This window comes from Chiloscyllium plagiosum, unplaced genomic scaffold (assembly GCF_037043375.1).
Source record: "Chiloscyllium plagiosum isolate Xiang-an unplaced genomic scaffold, Cpla_swu_hap1 HiC_scaffold_47, whole genome shotgun sequence".
Classification (NCBI taxonomy): Eukaryota; Metazoa; Chordata; class Chondrichthyes; order Orectolobiformes; family Hemiscylliidae; genus Chiloscyllium; species Chiloscyllium plagiosum.
In genome coordinates this window covers 122365-146398 of record NW_028270185.1, presented here as the reverse complement: position 1 = coordinate 146398, position 24034 = coordinate 122365, and the positions used below count along the sequence as shown (strand labels likewise).

General features: G+C 44.7%; 1 protein-coding gene across 1 annotated transcript in view; it reads right to left on the bottom strand.

Annotated features, from left to right (window-relative positions):
* The window catches only part of shkbp1 (SH3KBP1 binding protein 1), a 42609-nt gene extending 20364 nt beyond the window's left edge, over positions 1-22245 (bottom strand). The window contains exons 1-9 of the mRNA XM_043684061.2: positions 22099-22245; positions 7194-7247; positions 6902-6947; positions 6670-6743; positions 5657-5715; positions 3082-3162; positions 2685-2849; positions 1503-1593; positions 673-863 (exon numbers count right to left, since the gene is read on the bottom strand). Coding sequence (XP_043539996.2) covers positions 673-863; positions 1503-1593; positions 2685-2849; positions 3082-3162; positions 5657-5715; positions 6670-6743; positions 6902-6947; positions 7194-7247; positions 22099-22154 — 817 coding nt within the window. The 5' untranslated portion in view covers positions 22155-22245. The remainder of the gene's footprint in view (positions 1-672; positions 864-1502; positions 1594-2684; positions 2850-3081; positions 3163-5656; positions 5716-6669; positions 6744-6901; positions 6948-7193; positions 7248-22098) is intronic.
* Between the last annotated feature and the right edge of the window lie 1789 nt (positions 22246-24034).

Genomic DNA, 24034 nt, shown 5'->3' with positions numbered 1-24034 from the left:
CACTGGTTAGACATCAGCTGGAGTATTATGACCAGTTGTGTGTCATGCTGTAGGATGGATATGAATATATCAGATAGCCCTCTTCTGTACAGAGAATTCCTCCATGGATTTGAAACTTCAATTATGACCACTAATTGGAGAAGTTTGGAGTGTTTTCCCTGGAGAGGGGAATGCTCAAAAAATGATCTGACAGAGGCTTTCAATATCCAAGGGGTGTGGAGAGAGCAGCTGCTGAATGCAAATGAATGGAGAAGACAACGGCACTCTTTTCAAGTGTTTTGCAAAAGAAACATGGAAGGCGAGGAAATACTTTTCTCCACAGTAGGGTATGAAAGATTTGGGTATGAAATGCAGCACCTGGAAACGTGGTGGAGACAGGTTTAATGGAGGCATTCAAGAAAGTATTGGATGGTTTTTAAATGGAAACAATGCGAAGGAATATGGGGAAAGGCAGGAGATTTGCATGAAGTTAAAATGCTCAGTGAGCCAGTAGAGTCAGACAGACACACTGTGTGAATGGCTTTTTCTGCACCATGATGTTTCTGAGAGCCAGTTGTTGGCACAATGACTGCATGTCATAGCTGAAATAGCAGACCAGCAGGCAGGCAGAGACAGGCAGGGTTCAAGTCACATTTGCTTGTGAAGCAGTGATTCAGGATGAAAGCATCATACCAATCTCATTCCCGGTGCCACCTTCATGAATGGCCCACAGGATAATCTCGTTGCATGAGGCCACAGCCACCATCTTGTCGTTGTCACCCAGGGATCCGCCCATGACCTTGGCATTCAGTGCCACACGTTCAATGACCCAATCTAATCGTGGGCTGGAGAATACCTGCTGCCAGCCAGATGACTCCTTCAGTCTGACAGAGACAAAACAGAAGAGAATGAGGAGCCAGTAAGGAGAGGGTGCCTGTGAAATCCTGACCTCAGATAGTCAGGCCTTATGCTGGGGTTTTTTTTGGGGGGGGGGGGGGTGGCGGAGAGAAAGAAATGGAGAAGAGGTTGCCCCTCACAGAGTAGGGTCTTCCTCTCCTCCACCTTCCCTAAAAGCAAGGAATCCCCCAACAGTGTTGTTTTCTTTATACCAGGCAGAACCTCAGAGGTCTATAAGATGACATGAACAGAGTGAACAGGAAGCAACTGTTCCGCCTGGATAAAGGGAAAATAACAAGGGGGCATCACTTTAAAGAAGGCAGGAGGTTTAAGGGGATGTCAGGAAATCCCTCTCATCGAGGGGAGTGTGGGGATCTGGAATGCACCATCTGGAAGGGAAGGCAAGATGGAAACTTTACAACTTTTTATAAGTACTTGGATGAACACTTAATGTCACAACATTCAAGGCTTTGGGCCAATTGCTGGAAAGTGGGGCTAGAGTAAATTTAACAGAGTTTTGACCGTACTGACGCAATGGGCTGAAAGGCCATTCGAAGCCAAAGAGGAAAGCTGAGGCAATTACAAGGTACACTAAGTGACACTCAATTTGGGTTTTGCACACTCACCTGTAACACACCACAAATTGGGTGTAGACCACTGCAATCCAGTTGTGATGTCCTCGGACAATCCGCACCATCCCAGGATTGGCTATCGAACCTGTACCAAGGGGAAGGAAACACTTAGTGCCCAGGGTGAACTCGCTCCATATAACCAGCTGAGTGCATCCAGTTTCAGAGCTGGAACATTCCTTCTGATCACATCTTTATTCATTCCAGTAAGCAACTCCCACTGGTGATTTGGGAATTGTTAAGCGCATCCTGGGAGAACTCCTGCTCCCATCCCTGTGCTGCACCGAGTTCAATACAATTCTAAAAGATCTATGCATGAGAGAATTTTAACCAGATGTAGTGAGCACCACCACCAGCCCTGGCCAAAAGGCTCCAACCCAAATGTAATGCTTTTCGACAAGGACAGCAGCCCATCCCCCACAACCTCCAGTTCACAGTTGCATACCATCCTCCAGTTCCTTCTGTTACTTTGTCAAGCTCAAAACTTACTCTCAGTCGGGGCTATGGGTGTCGACAACCACAGACTACAGATAGACACTCACAAAGGCAACAACAAAATACAGACCTTGCTGGTGATACAAGCCTTGAGAGTTAATCAATAACCAGAAGGTGTATTGTCTGGTAACTTTCATAATATTCATTCCTCTGAGACTGAAGTACAAACAGCTTCATGGGATCAATTAGGCTTGGTGGCTGTGATGCAGAGTAACACCAACAGGGCCAATTCCAATACCAGCTGAGATCACTGTAAAGGGACCATCTTCTTTGCCTTGTGCCTCTGGTTAAACTCACAACAGTCAACCTTCTCTAACAAGCGAGCAGCCCATGTACCTCTGGGATTACAGCCACTTGGATCCCTTGCTGCTTTTAAACCGAGTGGCAATGATAATGGCAATGCTGCTTTTGAATCCCTCCTCCAAATCCCAGCCTCCATTTCTCAATCATTCCCAGCCAATATCACCAGGCACAGAGTTGCACACTTACACCCTATTTCTACCCCAATAGTTCAGGCATGAAATTCAGTTCCAGCAGAGTCCCGACTGCCAAGGTCAAAGGTCATAATCGAGCAAGGGCCTTCTTGGCCTCAGGACCAACATTTTGGGAACAGAGGAGGAGTTGCAGAGACTTGTTGACAGACTTCTGAAATAGTGTTCACGTAGTGTGTGACCCTGCACCCACCGTTCCCTCGCTGTTCCAGCAGCTTTCCCAGAATTCCAGCATTGCCCAGGTTGGGTGGCATGGTGTTGCTCCTTCGTACAGGAACTCGATCTGCAGCCTCCTGCCGTGACCCCACAAACTGTGGCCCAGCAAGACTGTGTCGATTCTGCCTTATTGTTGGGATCACTGCGGACAAAAAAATGTCAAAATAAGAATCAAGAAGTGGTGATGGTTCCTCATTGTGCCCCTACCACCCTTCAATGGAGGGAAGTCAAGACATACAAACAATTCAGTTCCTTTAGTCCACTGTGCTCACTGCCCCCACTCTGGCACTCCATTGTCAATAAATGGAAAATGACTTCTTCAGCCATCAGCATGTTGGGAAAATCAAGCAGAAAAAATGAATGAATGAACGGACCTGGCGGAGGTAGGTATCCATGGAACAAGACGTTCCCACACGAAGAGCGTTCTAAATCCTCGCATAGTTCCAGTCGGCGAACTGGGAAGAAAGGAAATAAGACATGAAAATGTGAAACTTCAATAAGGGGCCCAGTTTGGAACGGGATAGCTCCACCACGGGCCCAACCTTTGGAAGAGGAAGGGGGGGGGGAAGAATGTGGTGGGAATCATTGCAGGGACAGTGAGCATGATGCAGAACACAGCCTCTTTGCTACCCTTCTATCCAAGGCTCTGATAGAGTACAGCATTGCTAGAGGCGTCATCTTACGGTGTGTGTACATTAGCTAGGACAAAGCGAGGATTCAGATGCTGGAACTCCGAGTCGAGAGCATAGTGCTGGAAAAGTGGAACATAAAACAGTACTGCACAGGAACAGGCCCTTTGGCCCACAATGTTGTGCTGAATATGATGCTAAATTAAACTAATCCGTTCTGCCTGCTCTTGGTCTATATCCCTTCATTCCTTGTATATTCATGTGTTTATCTAAAAGCCCCATGAAAGCCCCAATCATATCTGCCCTCACCGATCACCTTTGAATATTGAGGTGACAATCAAGTTGGTCAGACATGATTGGCCCTGCACAAAGCCATGCTGATTTTCCTTAATAGGCCATTCTTTTCCAAATACACATAAATCCTATCCTTAAAAATTCTCTCCAATAGCTTCCCTCCTCCCTACCTTTTATCTTAGCCTGCTGGACAGACTTTCCTCATTCCTGAAGAAGGGCTCATGCCCGAAACGTCGATTCTCCTGCTCCTTGGATGCTGCCTGACCTGCTGCGCTTTTCCAGCAACACATTTTCGGCTCAGTGAGTCTTTAAACAACTTCATTTGTCTTATAACAGCTCCTCCCAATTAACCCTCCCTAATTTCTGCCTAATACTGATGTAATTTGCCCTCCCCCAATTTTGTACCTTGCCACAAAGTTCTGACTTAGCTAGCTTAAAACTTAAGGAGTTGCGATCACAAAATGCTCTCCCCACTGAAAGGTCAGTCTCCTCACAGGCTCATTAGTTAGAAACCCTCTTGGATACACTTAAGTTCTGCTCCATCTGAGCCTCTTGCTTTAAGGGAGTCCCAGTCAATATTGGGAAAGTTAAAGTCACCCACTATGACAGTTGCTTTTATTGTATCATTCAATAATCTGCCAACATATTTGTTTCTCAGTCTCTGTTGGGGAGGCTATAGTATAATCCTGTCAGATTGATTGCACCAGTCTTATTTTTGTCTCCATGGATGAGACCTCCAGATCTAACATTTTCCTTGATTAGTAATGCAATTTCACCACTTCTTCTACCTTCCTCTCTGTCTCATCTAAAACAACAAAACCCTGGAATGTTAGGCAACCTGTTCTGTCCCCTTCTCAAATTTCTAATGGTCACAACATAATCCCACATACTGATCCAGGCTCTAAGCTCATCTGCCTTACTTGTAATGCTCCTTGCATTGAAATAAATACATTTCAGCCCATTTGTAAAACTGTGTTCATTTACCTGTCTCTGCCTGTCCTTCCCTCATGATTTACTGGTACTAAATATTTACCTTCTCCACAATCCCTCCACTTGATCTGGTTCCCAGACCACTACCACTCTAATTTAAACCGTCCCCCCTTGGGGAGAACTCTGCTCCTCTTCAGAGGGCTAGCCAATACTTATCCTCAACCTAATCATAAAAATAAACAATTAATTAGATCCTTATGGTAGTACTGTTTGTGAGATCTTGCTGTGCACATGCTGGATGTGGGCAAGCTGCACTGGAATGCAGAGTGACACGGCAATCACTGGATGGGACATCAAGGAGCTGGGTGAGGACACAGTGGATTAAGGCTATTGGAAAGGGGCCTTGAAGAGGTGGTGATGACATTTAGGAACATGTCAGAATGAAGGAGATGGCTGAATCGGTTTGGAGATTCTGGACGACACGTGAAGGAAAGCATGCCAGTTATCACCCCAACCGCACTGCTCCTCTCCCTGCCTCCCTCAACCCCCACCCTCCACTGCACAGCCCCTCCCTCTCCACCTCACTCCCGTTCCACAATCCTTCCCCCCACTCCCCTTGCACAGACCTGCCCCCTCCCTGACTTCAACCACGCAGCCCCATCGCACCCACTGCACAGCCCCTCCTGTTCCTCCCCATCCCCCCACTGCACAGCCCCTCCTGTTCCTCCCCATCCCCCCACTGCACAGCCCCTCCTGTTCCTCCCCATCCCCCCACTGCACAGCCCCTCCTGTTCCTCCCCATCCTCCCACTGCACAGCCCCTCCTGTTCCTCCCCATCCCCCCACTGCACAGCCCCTCCTGTTCCTCCCCATCCCCCCACTGCACAGCCCCTCCTGTTCCTCCCCATCCCCCCACTGCACAGCCCCTCCTGTTCCTCCCCATCCCCCCACTGCACAGCCCCTCCTGTTCCTCCCCATCCCCCCACTGCACAGCCCCTCCTGTTCCTCCCCATCCCCCCACTGCACAGACCCTCCTGTTCCTCCCCATCCCCCCACTGCACAGACTCTCTCTCCCCTCCCCCCCCCACCTCACTCACCCAGTGGAGCAATTCCATAAAATTCTGCCTCATGCCGGAGTGTTGCAATGTTCACATCCCTGAGAAAACCAAAAATCAATTAGATCCCAGAGAATTCCACACAGCTATTGAAGTGATTTAATATTAAATAAATCGCCATCAGTGCCAAATAACAGCTTTTCCTCTCTTGACAATGATCACTTCCTCAACTCCACAATACTAGAGGCCGATAGAGGGCAGGGACGTTACTGAGGTGATGCCAGTCACTTCAGGAAGGGAGAACATGCTTTCCTTCTTCCCTCATTCCTCCCAGGACAGGTACAGCCCAGGTTAGATACAAAGGAAAGCGTTCTCTGAACTAGGTGCACAATCCACTCCCTGAGCAGACAGACAGGGGCTGAAGGGTTTTGCTTTTCTCTGCTTTGGGCCTAGTCAGTCAATTTAGTGGCTCATCAAGACAAGGTTAATGAGCTGACCAGCCACCTCCCTCTAGTTATGTCTAAGGCCAGCTGGTCCTGGGGTCAAGCGTACAATAGCACCAATATCATAGAATCGTAGAATACCTACAGTGCACAGAGGCCTTTTGGCCATTTAGTCGGCACCGAACCTCCAGAGAGCATCACAACCAGACCCAGTGCCTATCCTTTACCCATAACCCCACATTAATCATGGCCAATGCACCAAACCTGCACTTCTTTGGACTATGGGACGAAACCCGAAAGAGACACACGAGAACATGCAACCTCCACACAGACATTTGTCCAAGGCTGCAATCTTGGTCCCTGGCACTAAGAGGCAGCTTCATGCTTTTCCCAATCTCTTGGGCAGACTAAGAACCAATAATGGCTTGGAGTGAAATTTTAAAGTTTCTCTCAGAATTATTATTTCAAGAGGCAGTTAGTTAGTTGTTTCTGTAAAGCAGACAGGTACACTCTATCACTGTGTCATTGCCAAACACTCCTGAAAATGATCAAGGTGAATGAACAAGGTGCTCTTCCTGCAAACAGATCCTTTGGCATGCGCTGTCGATGTACCTGGCATCCAACTCTTTTGTGCGGAGAAAATTCAAAATATATGTGAAGACAGTAGGATCTCGATCAATAAAGATCTAAAATAAACAGAGGGAGAGAGAGAGAGAGAGATACTGGTGAGTGCTGGGCAGAGAGTCAGCCTATTCTGGGTCAGCATTCAATTCTGGATTCAGAATTAATATCTACTGAATCAAGCTTTGATTTCTTATTGAAATGGGCTGTGGATTTTACTCACTGCTCCAGTTTCATCCTTTAACGTCGAAATTCTTCCACTCAACAAACTGAAACAGAACAAACAGTATCAGATCAATAACACAGAGTCAGGTTTGATATGCCCCGCACCCAGTGTCCACTCCTCATTCACAGCAAAGCTAATTCACAAAGCATCCTGGGTGAGATTTGTTTCAGGAAATCTGGATAGGGCAAAGCATGGAAATAAGTGGAAATAAATCCCCAATCAGAAAGCCCTGCCTTGGGAATGTGGTTTCTCTGGAAAACTGGAAACTTAACCAGTGAGAGTATCTTACCTTGAAAAAAAGGAATCTGGAATCCAAGTGAGAGTCTGTCTTGAGGAACTGAACCTAAAGATATTCAAGGAAACCAGAAAAAGTCAGTCACAATATCCATCTCTCGCTCTCTCTCACACACACATTCTCTGTATCAGATACACTCTGACACAGGCCTGGGATTGCAGTGGTTAACTGCACTCTTGCAACTTGTCATTATCAGATATTTTCATATAGAAGGCTAACCTTTCTTAAAATGGGTGCAGAACCATGAAAATTATATGTCTTCCAGTAGTCCACTGGCTATCCCAATTGATTCGCTTCATAGAGACATAGGTATAGACCATTTGGCTCATAGCACTTGTACCATTGGTTATGGTTGTGGTTGTGGTTGATCCTCTCAATACCAAAGGCCAATATTTCCTTTGATGCCTTCACCCTCCAGAAATCTAGTTTATTTCCTAAATATATTCAGTGACTTCACTTCCACAGCCTTGTGGTGGAGAATTCCACGGGTACACCAGCCTCAGTGAATGCATTTCTCCCCATACCAGTCCCAAAGAACCCTGTTTCCTGAAAGTATAATTCCATATTGTAGCCCTACATCCCCCCTCCTCAACCAGGAAAAACCCCTCAATCCTGAATCCACTTGGTCCAACCAGAAATCTGGAATGGGACTCTCTCCAATTCTTCTAAACGCCAGTGAGGTTAAGTCCAGTTGGCTACAAAACATAGAGGTGTATGTGTTATCGCTACATAAAGAAATCATAAAGGAACCATTTTGAATTCAACTAATTGTTGGGACAACATAATGGGTGCTCTTAAAAGTTTACAAATTCAAAGATTCTGAGAAAAACAGGGGACTGCAAGGACCTTCATATGTAAATTCCAGCAAAATTGAATTGGCTTTGAACAACAATGACCATAGACAAACATTGAACTTGAAATATCAACTCTGTTCCTTTCTCTACATATGCTGCTGGGTTTCGCCATTGCTTAATGTTTTAATTTCAGATCTCCAACATCTGCAGTATTTTGGTTTTATTTTATATCAAGACGCTCAGTTAGCGAGTTTTGAGAAGATTTGTAGCATTCTGCACGCCAATGACTTTCTGATTGGGTGAACTGCAGAGTGTTGCGATCTCCAAGTACCAGAGCAGAGCAATGAGGGAAACGTGTAAAGCCTGCACTTTGCTGGTTTCCTGTTCTCACAAACATGACTCGCCCACACATCCACTGACTGGCAAAGCCCCATGAGCTGAACCTTCAATATTCAGCCTGGTGCTCTACTGCATTTTCTATATCAGTCATGATCATCTTTTTAAAATTCTCTCTAAAAGTGCAGGTCTTTTGTCATCCAGGAGCTCATTACCTATTTGCCTACCTTTGAGGGAATATCTTTGGAGGGAGCTCACTGTTCAGCTGTTATTTTTCCCACAAACCTTTAGCTGAAATGCATTTTTCCCAGATCCATATGTACCCAATTGGAGTTGGCATTCTCTCAGTTTATAATTGTCACTCAAGACTGCTCAATATCCTTTTTTATAGTCACTGTAGATTTAATCACAATCAACACTGCTCCCAAAAGTTCTCCCACTGACATTCAGAGGGACATTTATTTGGCCCATTTTGATCCAAAGATCCAGGTCTAGCTTTGGACTGGAAACATATTTCTTTAGAGAATTCTCCTGAACACATTCTAGGAACCTTGTTCATTTCATTCTTACACTACTCCATATTCCAATCTATACTCAGAATTAAAACTGGCCTCTGTAACTGATCAATAGTTCTTGCACTTCTTCAATAATTTCCTGAAAAGTTTGTTTTTCTGTCTGGTTCCACTAGTGGGTGGCCTATAGACAACACCAAGTAAAGCAACTGCAACTTTTTTGTTCCTTAGTTTTAGTCAAATCAATTCTGTCTCAAGCTCAGATAATGTTTACCTTCACCACAGAAGTGCCCGACTGATTCAATATCTTCATTCATTTTCCCATTTTATCTCCATATTTCCTGAACAGAACATTGAACTAGGTATTAAATATTTCTGAACGCACAACTATTCCACGAACCAGGTCTCAGTTATAGACACAATATACTTCCACGTGGAAATCAGCACTTGCAACTCACCAACCATATCTACCACATTCCATGCATTCACATACATACAGTGCAAACCCGAACTTAGATTTTAATCACTTTCACTGACTCCACCCATTAACTTTAAATTCTTAATCTTTGTCTGATCGAGCTCGCTTGCATTTTGTGCAGCTTGCTGGTTCTCTGATGTTATCTCGGATTTCCACACACCTGCCAAAAGTAGTATAAATTTTCCACAACAACACAAGCAAAACATCACGAAAGGAACGCAGTCTGGGCTCTACTTAGATGCAGCCCATATGCCCTGGACAAGTCCATCCTGAGAGCAAGAATCTGAAGTCCTTGATTCTGTACCACTTCTCTACGAAAATAAACTATAAAGTATAAACAACTTTTTGCGATTGTAGATTGAAAGTTAACTTTCTCTCCTTCAGACCCTGACAATATATAACAGGATAGTCTGCCACATCAGTACAAAAGACAAGGGTGAAAACTTTACACCCATCTTCAGCCTCCTCCAGAGGTCTCCAGCATCACAGATGCCAGTGTTCAGCCAATTCAATTCAGATGACATTGAGGAACAGTTGGAGGCTCTGGATATTGCAAAGTCTATGAGCCCGGACAATATTCTGGAAATAATGGTGAAGATGTACGTTCCAGAACCTGCAAAATCACTGCTCCCAAAGCTGCTCCAATACTGCCCCAACACTGACATCTACCAGATAATATGGAAATTTGCTCAGGTGTGTCGTGTACACAAAAATCAGGTCAAATTCAACCCAGCTAATCATTGCTCCAGTTTTACTCTCAATCATAAGAGATGGAAGATGTCATCAATAGCGTTATCAAGCAGCACCTGTTCAGCAATAATCTGCTCAGTGACGCCCAATTTAGGTTCCTTCTAGGCCGCTCAGCTCCTGACCTAAAGTGTGTCTGCTTTAACGCAAGGAGTGTCAGAAATAAGAGTGTTGAACTCAGAGCATGGATCAGTACTTGGGACTATGATGCTGTGGCCATAAGAGACGTGAATTTCACAGGGGCAGAATGGTTGCTAGTTGTTCCAGGGTTTAGAACATGTGGAGAGAGCGTGGAGAGAGCAGAGAGACTGCGTCACAGCTACAGAAATGAAGGTTGTCAAGGAAGGTTTGTCTACTGAGTCAGTATGGATGGAAGTTAGGAACAGCAAGTGAGCAGTCACCTCATTGGGGGTTTTCTACAGGCCCCCTAATAGCAGTAGAGAGATTGAAGATCTCATAGGCCGGCGGATTTTGGAAAAATGCAGATGTAGCAGGGTTGTTGTTATGGGTGACTTCAACTTTCCCAATATTGACTGGAACCTCCTTAGTGCAGATAGTTTGGATGGAGTTGTTTTTGTCAGGTGTGTTCAGGAGGGTTTCCTTACTCAATATGTAGACAGGCCGACAAAGGGAAAGGCCACTTTGGATTTGGTGTTCGGCAATAACACCTGACAAAAACAGCTCCATCCAAACTATCTGCACTAAGGAGGTTCCAGTCAATATTGTGGGTGGCACAGTGGTTAGCACTGCTGCCTCGCAGCGCCAGAGACCCGGGTTCAATTCCCGTCTCAGGCGACTGACTGTGTGGAGTTTGCACGTTCTCCCCGTGTCTGCGTGGGTTTCCTCCGGGTGCTCCGGTTTCCTCCCACAGTCCAAAGATGTGCAGGTCAGGTGAATTGGCCATGCTAAATTGCCCGTAGTGTTAGGTAAGGGGTAAATGTAGGGGTATGGGTGGGTTACGCTTCGGCGGGTCGGTGTGAAACTTGTTGGACCGAAGGGCCTGTTTCCACACTGTAAAGTAATCTAATCTAATCTAATCTAATCTAATAAGGCAGAATAGGTGTCAGATCTCACGGTGGGAGAACACTTTGGTGACAGTGACTACAATTGCCTCACATTTACCATAGAGGAGAAAGTGAGGGCTGCAGATGCTGGAGATCAGAGCTGAAAATGTGATGCTGGAAAAGCGCAGCAGGTCAGGCAGCATCCAAGGAACAGGAGAATCGAAGTTTCGGGCATAAGCCCTTCTTCAGTTCAGGTTTACACTGTATGTATGTGAATGCATGGAATGTGGTTGATATGGTTGGTGAGTTGCAAGTGCTGATTTCCACGTGGTAGTATATTGTGTCTATAACTGAGACCTGGTTCGTGGAATAGTTGAACTCGATATTAAATATTTCTGAAGAAGGGCTTATGCTCGAAACGTCGATTCTCCTGTTCCTTGGATGCTGCCCGACCTGCTGCGCTTTTCCAGCAACACATTTTCAGCTCACATTTACCAAAGCCTTGGAGAGGGAAAGGAGCAGTTACTGAGGGAAGATATTTAATTGGGGAAAAGGAAATTATGACGTTATCAGATAGGAGATGGGAAGTACAGATTGGGAGCATTTGTTCCACAGAAAGGGCACAGCAGACATGTGGAGACTGTTTAAGGAGCAATTGTTGCGAGTGATGCACAAATTTGCTCCTCTGAGACAGGTAAGAAGGGGTAAGATTAGGGAGCCTTGGATGACAAGAATAGAGGAGCTTCTCATCAAAAGAAGGAAGGCAGCTTACATAAGTTAGAGAGAGCAAGGATCTAGCACAGTTTTAGAAGATTACAGGCTTGCTAGAAAGGAGCTCAAAAATGGACTGAGGAGTGCCAGGAGGGGACACGAAAAAGGCTTGGCAAGAAGGATTAGGAAAAACCCAAAGGCATCTTACTTATATACGAAGAATAGGAGAATGATCAGGGAGAAGATAAGACCAATCAGGGATAGCATAGGGATCTTGTGCATGGAGTCTGAGCAGATAGGGGAAGCCCTAAATGAGTTTTTTGCTTCGGTTTTCACTAAGGAGATGGACGTTGTTGTGAATGAGAACTTTGAGGAGCTGGGAAACAGGCTTGAACAGATCGAGATTGAGAACGTTGATGTGCTGGAAATTTCGGCAAACATTAAGATTAATAAGTCCCCAGGGCCAGACCAGATTTATCAGAGGTTGCTCCGGGAAGTGAGAAAGAAGGTTGCTAAGCCACTGGCGAAGATCTTTGCTTCCTCAATCTTCATGGAGGTCGTACCGGAGGAGTGGAGGGAGCAGATGTTGTTCCTCTTCTCATTTTCTCAGCGGGAGTTGGAGTAGGAGGAGCAACTACAAGGACCAGTGGCACGACGGCAAGGTAATTTTTAAAATATATAAACTTACCTCGGGAGTTTTCAGTCTTCATCTTCTTGGTGGCAGTTGGAGTGGGAGGAGCTGCCGAATCCTGAAACACTACACGTGTAGTGTCTCCTACCCGCCCTCCTCCTCCAACCAAAAAAAACTCTCATGTGTTGCAAAGGTAACGAGTTTCAATTGATACTTCTTGTGTTTTGTGAGATTGATTAAGAGTTTACTATTAGTTGGTTAGTTGAATAAGACCATAGAGAAGTACTAACAATTGTTTAACTCAAACTTGTATAAATTACTTAAAGAAGTAGAGATAGCTGGAGCTGGCTGATCCCATTGTGAACTGCAGTGACCACATCTGCAGCAAGTGTTGGTTGCTGGAAGAACTCCAGATCAGAATTAATGATCTGGAATCTGAGTTTCAAACATTGCAGCACATCCAGGAGGGGGAGAGGTACCTGGACGCTTTGTTTCAGGAGGCAGTCACACCCGGCAGATCAAGTAATTCAAATTCAGTCAGTCAGTGATCATGACCAACAGGGTGTGACGGTAAGTGAGGCAAGTGGGGGATTCTGAGTTCAGGGGTGCAGGATCCTCAGCTCTTGACCTTGTCCAACAGGTATGAGATTTTTGCTCCCTGTAAGGATGAGGGAAAGGGCTGTGGACAGGATGAGCCAGCTGACCACAGCATCATGGTGCAGAAGGCCATTCAAGAGGGGGGGAGCAAAAAGACAAGTTGTTATAGGGGATTTTATAATTAGGGGGACAAATAGTATCCTTCGTGAGCCAGATCGGGTGTCCCACATGGTGCGTTGCCTGCCCAGCACCAGCGTGCAGGGCATCACCGAACGGCTTGAAAGGATATCAGAGCAGGAGGGTGAGGATCCAATTGTTGTGGTCCACGTTGGCACAAACAACATAAGCAAGGCTAGGAAGGAGGACCTGTTTGGGGATTATCAAGCACTAGGAAGGAAATGGAAAAACAGGTCCTGGAGGGTCATAATCTCTGGATTACTGCCCGAGCCACGTGCTAAGTGGCATAGGGATAAGAAAATTAGGGAAGTAAACATGTGGCTAAGAGCTTGGTGTGGGAAAGAGGGATTCCATTTCATGGGACATTGGCATCAGTCTTGGAACCGGGGTGATCTGTACCGATGTGACGGTCTCCACCTGAACTTATCTGGAACCATAGGATGGATAAATAGGGTGGTCACTAGGACTTTAAACTTGTGAGTTGCGGGGGGAGGTGGGGCTGGAGGGAAAGGGACAGCAACAGGGAGTATGGAGTCAAGTAGAAAGATAAGCAGCAGGTTAGCATGCGTGCAGGATTTAAGTTCAAGGTAGACTCGGAATGAAGCAAAAAGGAAGGATAACTTAGGTAGAGGTAATGAAAATCATGAAGATAAGAAAATTAGCATTAAGGTGCTTTACCTGAATGCTCAAAGCATTCGTAACAAAGTAGATGAATTAGCAGCACAAATAATTATGATGTAGTAGGCAAGACAGAGACATGGTTGCAGGGGGTTCAGGACTGGCAATTAAACATCCAAGAATTTACAACTTATCAAAAAGACAGGGAGATGGGCAGAGGGGATGGGCTTGCCTTGTTAGTTAATAATGAAATTAAAATCAGATGGTGTAGAGCCTGTGTGGGTGGAGTTGAGAAACCACAAAGGCAAAAAAACCATAATGGGAGTTACATACAGACCTCCCACCAGTGGTCAGGACCAGGAGCACAAGATGCACCAGAAGATAGATAGGGTATGTCAGAAAGGTAAGGTCACAGTGATCATGGGGGACTTCAATATGCAAATGGGCTAGGTGAATTATATTGCCGATGGGTCCAAAGAAAGGGAATTCATGGAATGCTTACAGGATGGCTTTTTGGAACAGCTTGTGATGGAGCCCACAAGGGAGCAGACTATTCTAGACTTAGTGCTATGTAACGAGCGAAATTTTATAAAAGATCTTAAAGTCAGGGAACACTTAGGAGGCAGCGATCATAATATGATAGAGTTCAGTCTGCAGTTTGAAAGAGAAGGCAAAAATCAAATGTAATGGTGTGACAGTTAAATAAAGGTAATTACAGGGCATGAGAGAGGAACTAACGAAAACCGACTGGAAGCAGAGCCTAGTGGGGAAGACAGTAGAGCAACAATGACAGGAATTTCTGAGTGTAATTGAGGACACAGTACACAGGTACATCCCAAAGAAAAGAACGATTATCCTGGGGAGGGGGAGGAATTAGACAACCATGGCTGACGAAGAAACTCAGGAAATGCATCACAGAAAAAGAGAGTGCCTATAAAGTGGCCAAGTGCACTGGGAAATCAGAAGATTGGGAAGGCTACAAAAACAGAGGATAACAAAGAGAGAAATAAGGAAGGAGAGAATCAAATATGAAGGTAAGCTAGCCAGTAATATTAGAAATGATAGTAAAAGTTTCTTTCAATACATAAGAAACAAATGAGCGGCAAAAGAAGAGATTGGGTTGCTCAAAATTGATGCAGGAAGGCTAGTGATGGGAGATAAGGAAATAGCTGAAGAACTTAATAAGTACTTTGTGTCAGTCTTCACAGTGGAAGACATAAGTAATATCCCAACAATTAAGGAAAGTAAAGGGGCAGAGGTGAGTATGGTGGTCATTACAAAGGAAAAAGTACTCAATAAGCTAAAAGATCTAAATGGGCTACATCCTAGAGTTCTGAGGGAGGTGGCTGAATAAATAGCGGAGGCATTGGTTGTAATCTTTCAAAAATCACTGGAGTCAGGGCAAGTCCCAGATGATTGGAAAATCGCTGTTGTAACCCCCTTGTTCAAGAAAGGATCAAGACAAAACGTGGAAAATTATAGGCCGATTCGCCTAACCTCGGTTGTAGGTAAAATTCTAGAATCCGTCTTTAAGGAGGAGATTTCTAAATTCTTGGAAGTGCAGAGTTGGATTAGAACAAGTCAGCATGGTTTAGTAAGGGGAGGTCATGCCTGACAAATCTGTTAGAATTCTTTGAAGAGGTAACAAGTAGGTTAGACCAGGGAAACCCAGTGGATGTTATCTACCTAGGCTTCCAAAAGGCCTTTGATAAGGTGAGGGCCCCTGGTGTTCGACGTGAGCTACTGGCATGGATTGAGAATTGGCTGTCTGACAGAAGGCAGAGAGTTGTGATAAAAGGTTCTTTTTTGGAATGGCAGCTGTGACAAGTGGTGTCCCCACAGGGTTCACTTTATACATAAAATGACCTGGATGAAGGGACTGGGGGCATTCTTGCGAGGTTCACGATGATACAAAGTTAGGTAGGTAGGCTGGTAGTTCTGAGGAGGTGGGGAGGCTACAGAAAGATTTAGGTGAAAGTGAGGATTGCAGATGCTGGAGATCAGAGTCAAGATTAAAGTGGTGCTGGAAAAGCGCAGCAGGACAGGCAGCATCCGAGGAGCAGGAAAATCAACGTTTCAAGCAGGAGCCCTGCATCAGGAAAGGCTCCTGCCCGAAACGTTGATTTTCCCGCTCCTTGGATGCTGCCTGACCTGTTTTACAGAAAGATTTAGACAGTTTTGGAGAATAGTCCAAGAAATGGCTGATGAAATTCAATGTGAGCAAATGTGAGGTCTTGCACTTTGGAAAAATGAACACAGGGATGGACTATTTTATAAACAGTGAGAAAATTCATAAAGACAAAGTACAAAGGGATCTGGGAGTACTACTACAGGATTCTCTAAAGGTTGACTTGCAGATTGAGTCTGTGGTTAAGAAAGCAAATGTAATGTTGTCATTTATTTCAAGAGGAATGTAAAAGCAGTGATGGACTACTGAGACTTTACAAAGCTCTGGTTAGACCCCATTTAGAATACTGTTTCCAGTTTTGGGCCCCATACCTCAGGAAGGACATATTGGCACTGGAGCATGTCCAGCGGAGATTCACGCAGACAATCCCTGGAATGGTAGGCCTAACATACGGTGAATGGCTGAGGATCCTGGGATTGTATTCGTTAGAGTTCAGAAGGTTGAGGGGAGATATAATAGAAACTTACAAGATAATGCATGGCTTAGAAACAGTGGACGCTGGAAAATTGTTTCCATCAAGCGGGGAGACTAGGACTCGTGGGCACAGCCTTAGAGTTAGACGGGTTCAGTTTAGAACAGAAATGAGGAGACACTTCTTTAGCCAGAGTGTGGGCCTGCGGAATTCATTGCCATGGACTGCAGTGGGGGCCAGGATGTTAAATGTCTTCAAGGCAGAGATTGATAAATTCTTAATCTCGCAAGGAATTAAGGGATACGGTGTGAGTGGGGGTAAGTGGTGTTGAAATGCCCATCAGCCATGATTTAATGGCGGAGTGGACTCGATGGGCTGAATGGCCTTACTTCCACTCCTATTTCTTATGGTTCTTATCATTCAAGAAGGGTAATAGGGAAATCCCTGGCATTTACAGACCAGTCAGACAGTCTTACATCTGTGGTCAGCTAGGTTTTGGAAAAAATTCTAAGGGATAGGATTTATGATTATTTGAAAAAGCATAGTGAGATTAAAAGCAGTCAGCATGGCTTTGTGAGGGGCAGGTCATGCCTCACAAATCTTATCGAATTCTTTGAGGAGGTGATGAGACAGGTTGATGAAGGTCGGGCAGTGGATGTGGTGTATGTGGACTTCAGCAAGGCACTTGATAAGGTTCCCCAGGGAAGGCTCATTCATAAAGTTAGGAGGTACAGGGAGACCTGACTCTCTGGATTCAGAATTAGTTGGTTGACAGAAGGCAGAGTGGTTGGAGATGGAAGATAGTCTGCCTGGAGGTCAGTGTTGATTGGGGTCCCGCAGGGCTCTGTTCTTGGGCCTCTGCTCTTTGTAGTTTTTTTATAAATGACTTGGAGGATGAGGTTGAGGGGTGGGTTAGTAAATTTGCCAATGACACAAAGGCTGGAGGAACCCTTGATAGTATAGAGGGCTGTTGTAAGGTGCAGCGCGACATTGACAGGTTGCAGAGCTGGGCTGAGAAATGGCAAGTGGAGTTGAACCTGGGTAAATGTGAAGTGATGCATTTTGGAAGGTCAAACCTGAATCTTGAATATAGCATTAAAGACAGGATTCTTGGCAGTTTGGTAGAACAGTGGGATCCTAGCATTCAAGTGCATAGATCCCTCAAAGTTGCCACCCAAGTGGAAAGGGTTGTTCAGAAAGCATATGTATTTTGGCTTTCATTAACAGGGGGATCAAGTTCAAGAGCCGCAAGATTTTGCTGCAGCTCTACAAAATCCTGGTGAGACCACATTTGGAATATTGTGTTCAGTTATGGTCACCCTACTATAGCAAAGATATGAGGCTTTGGAGAGGATGCAAAGAAGGTTTACCAGGATGCTGCATGGACTGGATGGCTTGGCTTATGAAGAAAGGTTGACTAAGCTTGGATTTTTCTCACTGGAGGAGGAGGAAGAGAGGTGACCTGATCGAGGTGTACAGGTAATGAGACGAATGGATAGAGCTGAAAGCCAGAGATATTTCCCCAGGGCAGAATTGACTGCCACGAGGGGTCATAGTTTTATGGTGTTAGGAGGAAGGTATAGAGGGGATGTCAGAGGTAGGTTCTTTACACAGAAAGTTGCGAACACATGGACTGCTTTGCAAACAGCGGTGGTAGAAGTAAAGTCATTAGGGACATTTAAGCGACTGCTGGACATGCACTTGGACAGCAGTGAATTGAGGGGTGCGTAGATTATTTTAGATTAGGATTAATCCTCGGCACACTGTCGTGTTCTGTGCTGTACTTTTCTATGTTTGCTGATGATCACACAACATTTAGCATCATTCCCAACTCTTCAGACACTGAAGTTGTCCATGTTCAACTACAGCAAGACCTGAACAATATCCAGGTTTGGTCTGACAAATGGCATGTAGTATTTATGGCCCACGAGTGTCAGCAATGACCACAGATTGTTCTGCCATAATGCACATTGTTAATGCAAATTGGCTATAATATGATTGACGAATTGTGGACACTGTTTGGATCACGTGACCTTTCTACTGAATAGGTATAGCCATTGGGTATCTCCAATGGGTATCCACAGCACGATTTTCTATAGTGCAAGGTTGCTGAGTAATAACTGTCACATTATAGCAGAATGACCTTTTCCAACATGAGAGAAGCCAAGTGTCACCCCATGACATTCAATGTTGTTACAATCACTGAATCTCCATCAACAACATCCTGGGGGTTACCACTGACCAGAAACTCAATTGAACTAGCCATATAAATACAGTAGTCGAAACTTGTGGCACTGGAAAAGCACAGCAGGTGCTGATGAAGAGCTTATGCCCGAATGTTAACTCTCCTGCTTCTCGGTTGCTGCCTGACCCATATGCTTTTCCAGCACCACAAGTTTTGACTCTGACCTCCAGCATGTGCTGTCTTCACTTTCTACCACAATATAAACACAGTAGCTATGCGAGCAGGTCAGCGGCTTGGAATCCTGCAGTTAGTGATAACTCCTGACTCCCCAGGGCCTGTCCACCATCTACAAAGCACAAGTGATGGAATATTCCACACTTGCATGAGCAAAACAACTCCAACAACAGAAAAAGCTTGACACCACCCAAAGACAAAGTTTGATTGGCACCACATCCATAAAACATTCACTCCCAGCAGCAGCAGTGCATACCAAGTACAAGAAGTACCGCAGAAATTCACCAAAGTTCCTTCGACAACACCTCTGAAACCCATAACCATTTTCATCTAGAAGGGCAAGGGCAGTAGATACATGGAAATGCCAGCTCCTCCAAGTAATTCAACATCCTCACTTGGAAATACATATCTCCATTCCTTCACCGGCTCGGTCAAAATCCTGGAACTCCCTCCCTAAGGGAATTGTGGGCCTACCTACAGAAGATGGACTACAGCAGTTCAAGATGTTAGCTTTTCAAGGGCAATAGGAATGGGCAATAAATGCCAGACCCAGCCAGTGACACTCATGAATGAACGATTTAAAATTAGACAATAACAGCAATGAGCTCGAACAGATTAAGGACATTCCAGGTCTGCAGTGTTGTTCTTAGTATCCACAGGCTAGAGGATAGAAATTATTGGTCAGGATTCCTGCCAGTGACTTAATATAACTTTCTTTCAAAAAGCCTTTACTGTTGTTCAGTAACTGTGTCCAGTTCCAACTGATTTCTTGTGCAGATCTACTGACCGTTACAGCTATCTTTGAGCTATTGAGCGATCTCTCAACCATTATTCTTGGCTGGGGTCAGTTCGCTCGATGTAAGATTTGAAATCAACATGAAGACACTTCCTTCTGAACCTTGCCTCTCACCTGAGATATGGTACATCTCTGGTTTAGCTCAACACCAGTTATCTGAAGGAGAGAGTGATTTTATCTATCTGCTCGCACCACCTCATCCATAACCTCAACTTCTGTCTCCAGCAGCACAACTTTGTTCCATCTCAAAGCTGTCCCAATCTAGTTTTTCCCTTCAAACCAAATCTCACCAGCTGCTATCACAAAAAAAAAATTTCTCCCTGTCAACCGTGAAAGATTGCAAACTTCAACAACTCATGATACCAACACCTTTCTGAATCTTTCTGGCTCTTCATTTTGTCTGAACCCCATCACATCTCCACCTTTTAAACTCATCTTGGAGTAACTTTTCACTGTGTCTCTCTCTGACCTTGAACTACCTGCTGTCAAATGCCTCACCTTCAGCTGCTTTTACACTAACTCGGTGATTCACATTTAGCACTACCCTGAGTTCATTACCACCTTTGTCTCTGCACTTGCTTCTTTATCCGGAATCTTTCACCTCCCACCAAGATCTCTACGTCTATCCCCATCTAGATGTCAAGCCAAACTCTTTCACCACTTTACCCACCAGCTAGCCCTAGTGAACCCATTCCCCCTCCCACTGCACACACTTTCATACAGCACCTCTCCATGCGAGCACCTGCACTTTTACCACTTTGCCATAAGAATACTCCCACACAAAAACAACTCTCTATTTTTTCCAATTTACAATCCAGTGCGCACTGCTAATGGTACAGTTTGCTCAAATTTGGACTCCCCAATGATAGCTGAGTGCCAACTTTGCAAAACATCACCATTCAGTTCACAAGCAGGATCCCATATTCCAGCTACCTGACACTTACTCTGCCCTTGGCTTCCTGTGCTGTACCAACAAGACCTGATTGAGGTGTATAAAATCATATTAACACCAGCCCCTCTCTCGACCGAGCAACTTACAGACACTCTACTAAATTCAAACATTTCAAAAAGAAAGCGGTGTTGACAATTTAAATTGTAGGAAGGATGTTGGCAATGATTCTATGTTTTTATATTGACATCTCCTACAGAACCAGCTTTGGTTTCTTCACTTCCTCATCTCGCTTTGCCTTGCACCATCATGCTTGGAAGTGATGCTGCCTGTGGTTGAATAGTTTGCTTTCCTCTGGGGCCAGAGGTGATGAATTGGCATTTGCATGAAACAGTGAGTAACCACTGATCACTGAACTCAGCATGAACCACATAACGGGTCATCAGACCAGGTGCCCAGACAGTCTCTGCCCCCCTCAGAGAAATTCTCAGTCAGGGTAAAGCTCTTGCCAAGAACGTCACTGGGACACCAGAGCTGCTCCTCACTCCCTGTAGAACATCCCACCTCCCCCCACTCAGGAACTGGCATGGGATCTGCAGCAGTCTGAATAAAAGAAACACATTCATAATCTTGGGTTTGTGCCAGAGGCGAAGATGGAGACAGGTTCCAGTTACTGAAACTGATAGCTATTGTCCAGTGGTCACACTCTCAGTTCCAGACAAATCTTGAAGACATGAGGGGAGGGGGCATGTTCTAAAGAAGGTAGGGAGTCAGAACAAGTACCTTCTGGGGGAGGTACAGGGCCATGGTCACCCTCTGGGGGGTGGGGGGCTGTGGGAGGGAGAGTTACAGGATTCAGCAGCAGCATTCCAAGGAAGAACAGGAGTTTTTTTCTCTGACATTCTAATGAATAATTATCACTGAACAACAACTTGCATTTAAATTGCAGCATTAACGTAATAAAAATGACCTAAAGACCTTCACAAAGGATCATTTTAATCAGTTATCATACTGAGCTATACAAGGCAGCTTGGTGCTATATAAATAGAAATTGTTGTTTTGTTGTTGCGCGAAACAAAAAGGAACTCTTGAAACAAAGCAGCATAACTAAAGCAGACAAACCGATCATTTCCCACAATCTTGCTGTGCACATCGGCAGCAACATTTGCTACATTACATCAGTGATTACATTACATTGGCTGTGAAACACTTTGGCACGTTTAGAGGTTTTGAAAGGCACAATCTAAATGCAATTTTTTTTAAACTGTTCTCGTGGTTCACTCATAAATAACAGAAAATGTAACCCTGGAATCATAAACCAAAACATGAACACGTTTCTCCATGCAGATACCGCTTGACTTACTTCCAGCATTTGTGGTTTTAATGTAAAACATAACTCTCAGACTCAGTCCAACACAAACACCACCGGTTAACAAAGTCGTTAAATAGCAAATGGAAACAACAGGTTACTAAACACAGAGGTTTGGAAGCAGTTTATACTGAAACAGCTCCAAGTACCCAACTCAGGGCAGTGTCCCTGATGTCAGAGGGTTTTAATACCCAGTTACTGCCAGTCTGCCCTTTACCCACCTCTTTCCTCCCACATTGAGATGTATAATTTCTCCAGGCTGGGTCACATTTGCCATTTCACACCATCCCAGCAAAACTCAGCCAATTACCAACTTCCTCAAACTTTGTCTTCAAACAAGTTAATCGAACTTTGGGTGTGTTTTACTCCCACCCCCGCCACCAGCGGATTGGCTTCGATCTGTTACAGTCATGCAGGTTTTACCAGCTGATTGGTCACATTAGTGATCATTCAAAGGCCTTCCTTAGCCCCAGGGTACTTTGCATCAGTATCAATGGCTGCGTTTTTTTTTAAAGGGACATCAGCCCCAGACTAGCACACTTTCTTAAAGTGACAGGACACCGAGACTAAGTTGTAGAAATCCAAGAGAAACAAACAACTCAATTTTTTGAAATAATGACCTCCTTAGTCAACAGGATGTGACCTACTAAACATCTCCAATTTAGTTAAAAATCACAAACACCAGGTTATAGTCCAACAGGTTTATTTGGAAGAAGTAGCGTTTGGAGCACTGCCCCTTCATCAGGTAGCTGTGGAGCAGGATCATAAGACACAATTTATTTCAAAGGATTACAGGGTCATACTGCTGAAATGATATATTGAACAAATCTAGACTGCTATTAAGTCTTTCATCTTTTAGAACAGCTTGCAAGTTTCGGTTCATTAATATATAAATTCCTGAACTTCTTTCAAGTCACATTCTCGAGATAAAGAACAAAGAAATTTTACAGCCCAGGAACAGGCCCTTCGGCCTTTCAAGCCTGAGCCAATCTAAGTGTACTGTCTAAACCTGTTGGTCAATTCCTAAGTATTTGTATCCCTCTGCTCTCCACCTACTCATGCATCTGTCCAGATGCATCTTAAATCATTTTACCGTGCCTGCCTCTACCACCTCTGCTGGCAATGCGTTCCAAATGCGCACCACCCTTTGTGTGAAGTACTTGCCGCGTGTATCCTCCTTAAACTCTCCACCTCTCACCTTGAAAGCATAACCTCTCATTATTGAATCCTTCACCCTGGGAAAAAGCTTGTCTCTATCCACCCTGTCTATACCTTTCATGACTTTGTAAACCTCAAACAGGTTCTCCCCCCCCCCACCATCTCCTTTTTTCTAGTGAAAATAAACCTAACCTACTCAATCTCTCTTCATAGCTAGCACCTTCCATACCAGGAAACATCCTCGTAAACCTTCTCTGCACCCTCTCCAAAGCGTCCACATCCTTTTGGTAATGTGGCAACCAGAACTGTACACAGTATTCTAAATGCGGCCAAACCAATTTCTTGTACAATTTTAACATGACCTGCCAGCTCTTATACTCAATACCCCATCTAATGAAGGCAAGCCTTCTATATGCCATCTTGACCACTCTATCCACCTGTGCAGCAACCTTCAGGGTACAATGGAGGAGAAAGTGAGGGCTGCAGATGCTGGAGATCAGAGCTGAAAATGTGTTGTTGGAAAAGGGCAGCAGGTCAGGCAGCATCCAAGGAACAGGAGAATCGACGTTTCGGGCATAAGATTCCGGAAGAAGGGCTTATGCCCGAAACGTCGATTCTCCTGTTCCTTGGATGCTGCCTGACCTGCTGCGCTTTTCCAGCAACACATTTTCAGTTCAGGGTACAATGGACTGCACTCCCAGATCTCTCTGCCCAACAACTTTTCCCAAGGCTCTTCCATTCATTGTATAATTGGCTCTAGAATTAGACTTGCCTAAATGCATCACCTCACATTTGTCTGGATTGAAAACCATCTGCCACTTTTCCGCCCAACTCTCCATTCTATTTATATCCTCCTTAATTCTCTAACTTAAGAGTTTATAAAAAAAAAAGTGACATCTCAGTTCAGACAATGCATTAAAGGTGTGAGTTTAGAGTCTGTCTGTATCCCAATCTTGAGACAGACTGGTTCTATTTCCAAAGTAGGAATTTATAAAATGT